General features: G+C 44.8%; 1 protein-coding gene across 3 annotated transcripts in view; it reads right to left on the bottom strand.

The window, feature by feature from the left end:
- Window positions 1–9,765, bottom strand: part of eno3 (enolase 3, (beta, muscle)) — an 18,810-nt gene extending 9,045 nt beyond the window's left edge. Inside the window, exons 1-5 of one of the 3 annotated variants that reach the window (XM_039822926.1) lie at window positions 9,680–9,765; window positions 3,379–3,471; window positions 2,291–2,386; window positions 2,142–2,200; window positions 1,866–1,935 (exon numbers count right to left, since the gene is read on the bottom strand). In XM_039822926.1, coding sequence (XP_039678860.1) covers window positions 1,866–1,935; window positions 2,142–2,200; window positions 2,291–2,386; window positions 3,379–3,463 — 310 coding nt within the window. In that variant the 5' untranslated portion in view covers window positions 3,464–3,471; window positions 9,680–9,765. Of the gene's footprint in view, window positions 1–1,865; window positions 1,936–2,141; window positions 2,201–2,290; window positions 2,387–3,378; window positions 3,472–5,607; window positions 5,626–9,679 lie in introns of those variants that run through there. The other 2 variants (XM_039822927.1, XM_039822928.1) reach the window with 2 other exon arrangements.
- Between the last annotated feature and the right edge of the window lie 235 nt (window positions 9,766–10,000).

Genomic DNA, 10,000 nt, shown 5'->3' with positions numbered 1-10,000 from the left:
AGACAGGTCAGAGAGAGAGAGAGACAGGCCAGGGACACGCCCAGGATAGCATTAGCACAAAACTAGCTGGAGACAGAGAGAGAGACAGGCCAGGGACCCAGGGATAGCATTAGCACCAAACTTAGCTGGAGACAGACAGAGAGACAGACAAGGTCAGAGAGAGAGAGAGACAGGCCAGGGACACCCCAGGATAGCATTAGCACCAAACTTAGCTGGGGACAGACAGAGAGAGAGAACAGACAGGTCAGAGAGAGAGAGACAGACAGGCCGACAAGCCCAGGATAGCATGAGCACCAAACTTAGCTGGAGACAGACAGAGAGAGAGACAGACAGGTCAGAGAGAGAGAGAGACAGGCCAGGGACACGCCCAGGATAGCATTAGCACCAAACTTAGCTGGAGACAGACAGAGAGAGAGACAGACAGGTCAGAGAGAGAGAGAGACAGGCCAGGGACACCCCAGGATAGCAGTACACCAAACTTAGCTGGAGACAGACAGAGAGAGAGACAACAGGTCAGAGAGAGAGAGAGAGAACAGGCCAGGGACCCACCAGGATAGCATTAGCACCAAACTTAGCTGGAGACAGACAGAGAGAGAGACAGACAGGTCAGAGAGAGAGAGAGACAGGCCAGGGACACGCCCAGGATAGCATTAGCACCAAACTTAGCTGGAGACAGACAGAGAGAGAGACAGACAGGTCAGAGAGAGAGAGAGACAGGCCAGGGACACGCCCAGGATAGCATTAGCACCAAACTTAGCTGGAGACAGACAGAGAGAGAGACAGACAGGTCAGAGAGAGAGAGAGACAGGCCAGGGACACGCCCAGGATAGCATTAGCACCAAACTAGCTGGAGACAGACAGAGAGAGAGACAGACAGGTCAGAGAGAGAGAGAGACAGGCCAGGGACACGCCCAGGATAGCATTAGCACCAAACTTAGCTGGAGACAGACAGAGAGAGAGACAGACAGGTCAGAGAGAGAAGAGAGACAGGCCAGGGACAACGCCCAGGATAGCATTAGCACCAAAACTTAGCTGGAGACAGACAGAGAGAGAGACAGACAGGTCAGAGAGAGAGAGAGACAGCACAGGCCAGCATAGGATAGCATTAGCACAAATTAGTGGAGAAGACGAGAGAGAGACAGAGACAGGGACAACCCCAGGATAGCATTAGCACCAAACTTAGCTGGAGACACAGACAGGTCAAAAAACACAGGACACCGTCACAGACAGACAGAGAGAGAGACAGACAGGTCAGAGAGAGAGACAGACGCCAGGGACCCCAGGGATAGCATTAGCACCAAACTTAGCTGGAGACAGACAGAGAGAGAGACAGACAGGTCAGAGAGAGAGAGAGACAGGCCAGGGACACGCCCAGGATAGCATTAGCACCAAACTTAGCTGGAGACAGACAGAGAGAGAGACAGACAGGTCAGAGAGAGAGAGAGACAGGCCAGGGACACACCCAGGATAGCATTAGCACCAAACTTAGCTGGAGACAGAGAGACAGACAGGTCAGAGACAGAGACCCCAGTACATTAGCAACAGTAGCATTCATCTGGTCAGAGAGAGAGAGAGAGAGACACAGGTCAGAGAGTGAGAGACAGGTCAGAGAGAGGTCAGAGAGAGAGAGACAAAGAGTGAGACAGACAGGTCAGAGAGAGACAGAGAGACAGACAGGTCAGACAGAGAGAGAGACCGACAGTTCAGAGAGAGAGAGACACACAGAGAGAGACAGACAGCGAGGGAGAGAGACAGAAGACAGAGAGAGAGAAGTCAGAGAGAGAGAGACAGGTCAGAGAGAGAGAGGTCAGAGAGAGAGAGACAGGTCAGAGAGAGAGAGACAGGTCAGACAGACAGGTCCTTACATTTGTTCTCAGTGCCGTCCAACTCCAGCATGAACTTGTCAATCTTCTCCTGATCAACAACGCTGAAGTTCTAGAGACAGACAGACAGAACGACAGACAGACAGACAGGCAGACAGAAAAGGAGGCAGACAGACAGGAAGAACGACAGGCAGACAGACAGACAGGGAGGCAGACAGACAGGCAGAAACACAGGCAGACAGACAGATGTTATTGTAGGTTTTGAATCACACTGACTTCATTCTGGTTGATATTTTGTAGGATTGTGGTCACTGATACCTTAGCAATCAGCGCGGGGGCGATGTCCTTGTTCACGTGATCCACAGCCTTCACGGTACCTGACGGGAAACAGAACAACGTTACAGACAGGCAGACAGAGAGACAGACAGGCAGGCAGACAGGCAGGCAGACAGACAGACAGCTCTTACCTTTGCCCAGGTAGCGGCTCTTGTCTCCATCACGGAGCTCCAGAGCTTCATGGACTCCAGTTGATGCACCGCTGGGAACAGCTGCCCTGAAGAGACCTGAGAGACAGACAGGCAGAGAGACAGACAGACAGGCAGACAGAAAGTTAAAGTTGTTGGAAGGTGTAGCTCATGCAGCTAGCTGTAATAAGGGATACAGCTAATGGTTGTAATTCACCATGTGTTCTATTAATACGTCCATGGTATTATCCTATGAAGTTATGATACATCCGAGGGATGTATGTATGTTGTAAAGCCTGTTACGTGGATGTAACGTCATTAGCGTTTCCCAAACTGGCGGGGCTATCAGCTAGCTAGCTAGTTGCTAACATCAGGGTTAGCTAGCATGGCTGCATTAAGATCTATAGCTGCATAGCTAGCTATATGCCTACATAACGTTACTACAGACATAGTGATGACATGGCCTTGGTTCTCTCTTATGATCCATCCGAGGGCTGTATGCTGTAAAGCTTGTAACGTGGATGAGAGATGAAGCCGTGGATGAGCTCTGTTCACCAAACTGCAGGCTAACTGCTAGCGCTAGCTAGTAGCTAGCTAGTAGCACGACATAATGATTAAATCTCCTTGGTTGTCTAGCTAAATACATCTATCGTTTATTTAGCTAAGCATGTAAACGATCGGGAACAACGAAAACACAATGTTTAACGTTAGTGGATATTTTAGACAATGAAAACGGCGAGTTCATGAGTTCGCCGCTTGTAAGAGACACGAGAGAGACGCTCATGAACGAGCATGTTGCTACCGGTTGCTACGACAACACAAACAAATTGTTGCTAGTGCGCGTGTCCACCGTGACGTCATGGAAGAGCCGAGCTCCATGTTTGCTTTAATGCGCTTTTGAGCAACTCTCATTGGACCGTACGGGGCTTCCTGCCGAACACCGGATCCAGTTCTCTTCGTACATCCATGGGTCAATCCCATTGGCTTCCTGTGGAGGTAACCAGGGCGACGCTACCTTCAGGGTGGCCTACAGAAAGACGTCATTGCAGCGCTCTGGTGCAGGTGTATTAATATATAAAGCTGGTGCTCACCTTTGGCTGTCCACAGGTCCACCTCCACCGTGGGGTTTCCCCTGGAGTCCAGGATCTCCCGAGCATGGATCTTAGTGATAGACATCCTGACTGCTGGAGAGACAGACAGGCAGGCAGGCAGAGAGACAGACAGGCAGGCAGAGAGACAGACAGGCAGAGAGAGAGAGACAGGGACACACAGACAGGTGAGTTGTTGAAGACAACCAGCTTTGAGATGAATCACAGGGTTTCCAGCAGTATGTATTATAAGCCTACATCACTGGGAATTAATTTATGTATTTTTAAGACATGTTTTAAAGCTAGTTACAGATAAAAACATACTTTCAAATCTCCAGATAGCTTTTAGCACTGAGTTAATATATTAACATATAGAATCTGTCTTATAGCTTCTTGAGTTAATATATTAACATATAGAATCTGTCTTATAGCTTCTTGAGTTAATATATTAACATATAGAATCTGTCTTATAGCTTCTTGAGTTAATATATTAACATATAGAATCTGTCTTATAGCTTCTTGAGTTAATATATTAACATATAGAATCTGTCTTATAGCTTCTTGAGTTAATATATTAACATATAGAGTCTGTCTTATAGCTTCTTGAGTTAATATATTAACATATATAATCTGTCTTATAGCTTCTTGAGTTAATATATTAACATATAGAGTCTGTCTTATAGCTTCTTGAGTTAATATATTAACATATAGAGTCTGTCTTATAGCTTCTTGAGTTAATATATTAACATATAGAATCCTCTTATAGCTTCTTAAGTTAATATATTAACATATAGAATCGGTCTTATAGCTTCTTAAGTTAATATATTAACATATAGAATTGGTCTTATAGCTTCTTACGTTAATATATTAACATATAGAATATGTCTTATAGCTTCTTGAGTTAATATATTAACATAATATGTCTCATAGCTTCTTGAGTTAATATATTAACATAGTATGTCTTATAGCTTCTTGAGTTAATATATTAACATATAGAATATGTCTTATAGCTTCTTGAGTTAATATATTAACATATAGAATATGTCTTATAGCTTCTTGAGTTAATATATTAACATATAGAATATGTCTTATAGCTTCTTGAGTTAATATATTAACATATAGAATATGTCTTATAGCTTCTTGAGTTAATATATTAACATATATAATATGTCTTATAGCTTCTTGAGTTAATGGTAGCTGAAACGGGTAATTGCATTGTTTCAAAAATGAGTGGAATAATTACTTCTGGCATGACCAGATATTTTATAAATACTTTAAATAACACAGAAGAACTAAATGGTGATAGGTAATACATCTGATTTCATATAGGCTACTGCTTTAGTAAAAATGTCTAAAACGATAATTAGTGTTGCACTAGTCTGGACATCTTACAGTACCAACGCTGCAATAAAGGTTGCCTAAATGCCACGTATATACATTTGCTGTCAGCTTACTATTTTTATACTTTTATACGTTTTATTCCACTTTGTTTAAAAGGCGAGGTGGATCTACTGATCGCTGTGGATTACTTTTTTTCATGTCATTGCATTAAGGCAAAATACGGATCTGTTTTCTTAAGGTGTCTTAATGTTTGATGGTGTGATATTGCGCTGCGTGGAGGTCCAACTCTGATTGGTCACGGTCACATGTTAGTTGAATTTAAGTGTCCGGTCATTCTGCCACCGTCTGTCTGTTGCGCTCCAACGCGGCAGGATTTCATAAAGGGCGGATTGTTAAATTGTAACAATGTCATTTCAAATCTGCTTTAAAAAAATAAACATATATGTTTATTTAGCATGTTTGTTTTGCCCATCTGTGCTCGTGCCACTGGTGTAGTCTACGTGATACGCAGGTATACGCAGTGTACCCACTAAGAGTACCCACTAAGAAAGCTCCAGGAGTTCCATATACCCACTTAAAAATAATGACCAATGACACGCAACAACATACTTTCCATTATATTTTTGATATATTTTGAATTGTCATCGGTCTTCTTCTTCACATAGGCTAAATAAAGTTATTTCCACCGTAAATTGGTGCGATAAAGTGTATCAGAATGCAGGAAATGAAGTCGTTGACGCTCAAAATTTCCCTGGGGGAGGACACCCAGACCCCCCACTATGAAATGCGCACTACAATACATTAGGCTGCACCACTGCAGTTACATATGTGAGACAGAGAGAGAAACAACGCTAGGACAACACGAATCAACCGATAACCACCTGAACTCACTGCGTGTGTGTCTGAGTGTGTCTGACCTGCCGTAGAGATCCTGTGTAACGCCATGATGTCTCCATGACGGCAGCCCTAAACCCCTACCGGACCCCGCCCCCCGACCCGCCCCTTCCCGTTTCAGCCAATCACAGCGCTCCACTCCCGACGGGCAGTTCCAATCACCCAATAGGAGAGCAGGAGAGACCATTGTGTGCCAGAAGAGAGGGCGAATTGAAGGTGAGACATTCCATTATCTTCCTCGGAGTTATTAATACAGTAAGTCCTTCTCCCTGACCTTTCCACAGAGATCATGACCTTCCTCCCTGCTGATATAGAGTTACTTATGAGGCTTATGTAACCTTTAAGGGGAGCCAACAATACGTAGAGGTATAAAAAAACATCTGTCCCGCTTTGTTTTCATCTTTTTTTAGCACTTTTTGCACGTTTTTGTTGCTTTTTCTCCATTCGTTTTATGCATTTCCCCACACACACAGACACACACACACACACACACACACACACACACACACACACACACAGACACACACACACACACACACACACACACAGTGACATTTGAAAAGGTATTTGTGACCGTGATATGATATCAGCCCCTCTGATAACTGGAGCTCTGTTCCTCTTCGGCATCTCTGAACTTACCCCCCCTTAATATTCTACCATACTATATATATATATATCGATACTGTAGCCTGCTGTATAGCAGTGGTTCCCAAATGTTGCAGCCCTAAACTGACACAAACTAGACCATATGCCCTTATTTCCCCACTAAAAAGAAAGAAAACAGACATATATCATTATTATATAACATATATCCATATCATATAAGATATAATTTGACTGTGAACCTGTGTGAACAGTTCATGGGACAGCCTGAGCTTCTTCAATCATTAACAAGAGCACGTTAGCATGTTCGCAGGAGTACAAGGGTTAAACTGCACAACTGTTTGAACAGATTTCTGCAGAATGCCAGTTGTGTGTGTGTGTGTGTGGTGTGTGTGTGTGTGTGTGTGTGTGTGTTTTGTGTGTGTTTTGTGTGTGTGTGTGTGTGTGTGTAACCGCTCAGATATGCCAACAGAACAGCTGAGTGCTTACAGTACACTTGAAACCTTGTGTGGCCTTTACAAAGACTTATCTGTACACACACACACACACACACACACACACACACACACACACACACACACACACAGACACACACAACACACACACACAGACACACACAAACACACACACACACACACAGTGCAAAATGTGAGAGCTTGTAGAACAATAAATCTGAACTTGTATGTTCAAAGTTGCAGTCGTAGAAATATATTTCCACACATATTGTATTGTGAAGTCCCAGATGGAAGACTTTAATTACTTCACATATCTGCTCTGTCTCGTATCACCAAGAGGCCGATCTGCACGCCTCGACTTTCTCAACACTTTTGGCGATACGTTTGGTGCAAAACTAACTATCACCTGTGGACTAGAGCTGTAGAGCTCTGAGCCAACACAAGCAGCAGCCAGCGGCGAGCTCCAGGTCCTGCAGGAAGCAAAATTAGGAATCCCATGACCTCAAGTGGTTAAGGTTAGGATAGCCGATTGGTCAGGGGATAGGACCTGAGCCAATGGGGTTACGTTACCTTGCGTTCTCATGGACGCCTGGCCAATCGTAGCTATTGAAGGGCGGGTCTTGGCGTGACCATAGTGGGATTCGTAATATCCAAGGGGGGGTGAGCTTCGCTTCAGAACTCGAACCTCCTATGGCTCCATTTTGATGCTACAAAACGCTCACCTCCCGTTAGCCAATCATTGACTCCCATTCATTTTTACGTCATTTTGACAGCAAATAACTTTACATCTGAAGCGTTTAAAGACTCTATTTGTCCGTTGTTTATTTCTAAAGAAACACAACAATGTATAAAAGGCTCCATTACCTTGTAGCTCACGTTATGGCTCCGTAGCAGACGCTTTTATAACAATAGGCTAACGATTGGGTCATAACCACGAGACTTACTGTCACACAGTAGAGGAATTACCGTATAGTACAGGAGAAGCTCACAGGCAGTTTGGACTTCCATTAGCTGTTTAGGTTTAATTCCTAATGTTAACTAGCATGTTAGTGATCAGTAATTAGCCTGTGCCTATGTTATCTCCTTACATATACCTACGCTCCGTCTCTGTGAGATTGGGAATGATTGAGATTTCTCTCGGCACAGCTACCAGAAGACTTCACACTTTCAGACAGGTTGCTCACGTCACATCTACGTCTTCAAGCTCAGTTGGAGGCTGCTCAGTAACGCTCAGCCAGCACCGGGAAAGAGACTTCTAACATCCTTCACTGGTCTCGTCCAGAGACACGGGGTCTGGTGGTCCAGTTTATATATGTCAATGGTAATATCGTGTCCTGCAGCCCCAGACGGACCGCCATCAGTGGGGATCGGCCAGCGTAGCAACGTTGCTATCGCCAGAAAGCTTGGCTGCCGGCCTCGACCTGCAGTCGGAGCTTTGTGCATCCCTGCCAAGAACTGCGTCCGCGGCTCCAGGACCTGGAGCCATTAACTTAGAAGCGGGCTGGCTGCTAGTTGGCTAACGCTAGCATGCTACTCCACCAAGCTTCTCACATTTAGCCCCATATTTACCTCCATACGAGCCTGTGTGCTGGGCTTGTCTGTCTCATTCAACAGTCTTATCCTGCTGTTAGCAGAGTGTTAGCAGAGTGCTAGCAGAGTGCTAGTGCTAGCAGAGTGCTAGCAGAGTGCTAGCATCGCTCCGATAGCTCAGTTGGACCCTATTCTGCAGAGGTCGAGACAGGACTAGTACTCTGATTACTCCTGCTAACAGTACAAGTACTCTGATTACTCCTGCTAACAGTACAAGTACTCTGATTACTCCTGCTAACAGTACAAGTACTCTGATTACTCCTGCTAACAGTACAAGTACTCTGATTACTCCTGCTAACAGTACTAGTACTCTGATTACTCCTGCTAACAGGACTTGTACTCTGATTGCTCTCTTTGCTCCACTAGCTAAATGTTCTGAGATTTCTGTGAATGAAACTGAACGATAGTATATGTGTAGTTCAGGGTCCCCTGGTTAATAGTAGATGTGTAGTTCAGGCTCCCCTGGTTAATAGTAGATGTGTAGTTCAGGCTCCCCTGGTTAATAGTAGATGTGTAGTTCAGGCTCCCCTGGTTAAACACAGTGTTGAGGTTGTGGACTTTGTCCTGTTTGTTCAGATCTCAGAGCCAAAGGTCAGAGCCAGAGTTTTTGTGTCTTTTGGTCGAGATAAAGAATCCAAACCCCCCACACACACACACTCCCCCCCCCCATCAGTGTGTTTTTAGGTCATTGATCAGACGGTTTAACCTTAAGAAAACAACTTTTTAAAATGACTTAAATGTGGAAACTTTAAAAATAAATAAACTCCCTGTGTGTGTGTGTGTCTGTATGTGTGTGTGTGTGTCGTGTGTGTTGTTGTGTGTGTGTGTGTCTGTATGTGTGTGTGTGTCTCTTTGTGTGTGTGTGTCTGTCTGTGTGTGTGTGTCTGTGTGTGTCTGTGTGTTTGTCTCTGTGTGTGTGTGTGTGTCTCTTTGTGTGTCTGTGTGTGTGTCTGTGTGTGCGTGTGTGTTTGTGTGTGTGTGTCTCTGTGTGTGTGTGTGTGTGTCTCTTTGTGTGTCTGTGTGTGTGTCTGTGTGTGGCGTGTGTGTCTGTGTGTCTGTGTGTGTGTCTGTGTGTGTGTCTGTGTGTGTGTGTCTCTGTGTGTGTGTGTGTGTGTCTCTTTGTGTGTGTGTGTGTTTTTTGTCTGTATGTGTGTCTGTGTCTGTGTGTGTTGCTGTGTGTGTTGCGGTTTGTGTGTGTCTCTTTGTGTGTCTGTGTGTGTGTCTGTGTGTGTGTCTGTGTGTGTGTGTCTCTGTGTGTGTGTGTGTGTGTGTCTCTTTGTGTGTGTTTGTGTGTGTCTGTGTGTGTGTGTGTGTGTGTCTGTGTGTCTGTGTGTGTGTCTCGCTGACCAGAACCAGACTTTCAAAATAAAATAAAAGAGAAGACCTGAACCAGGACTGAAACAAAGAGAGAACAGTCTCACCTGAGTCTGAAGAGAGTCTCTGACCGTCTGACCGTCCGACTGACTGACGTTGGAAAGTGTCCGTGTGTCCCGCTGCAGGCTTTTTATAGACGCCATCTGAGAGGGAGGGGAGAGGGGAGGCGGGGAGTGTCTGCATGGGACAAACGAGAGAGCTGCTGACACAGAGGTTTACTAAACACTCGTGAACATGTATATACAGGTAGTTTAGTATATTTCTGCATCTGAGTCAGGTTGTATGGAGGCACACGAGTGCCCTAACACACAGAATAAATCTGCAAAAGACAAAGAAAAGAAAACTTTAAAAGAGAAGGCCAAAAAAAG

This window comes from Perca fluviatilis, chromosome 14 (assembly GCF_010015445.1).
Source record: "Perca fluviatilis chromosome 14, GENO_Pfluv_1.0, whole genome shotgun sequence".
In the NCBI taxonomy this organism is placed as follows: Eukaryota; Metazoa; Chordata; class Actinopteri; order Perciformes; family Percidae; genus Perca; species Perca fluviatilis.
The sequence above is the reverse complement of the archived record's forward strand: the minus strand, read 5'-3'. Positions and strand labels throughout refer to the sequence as shown.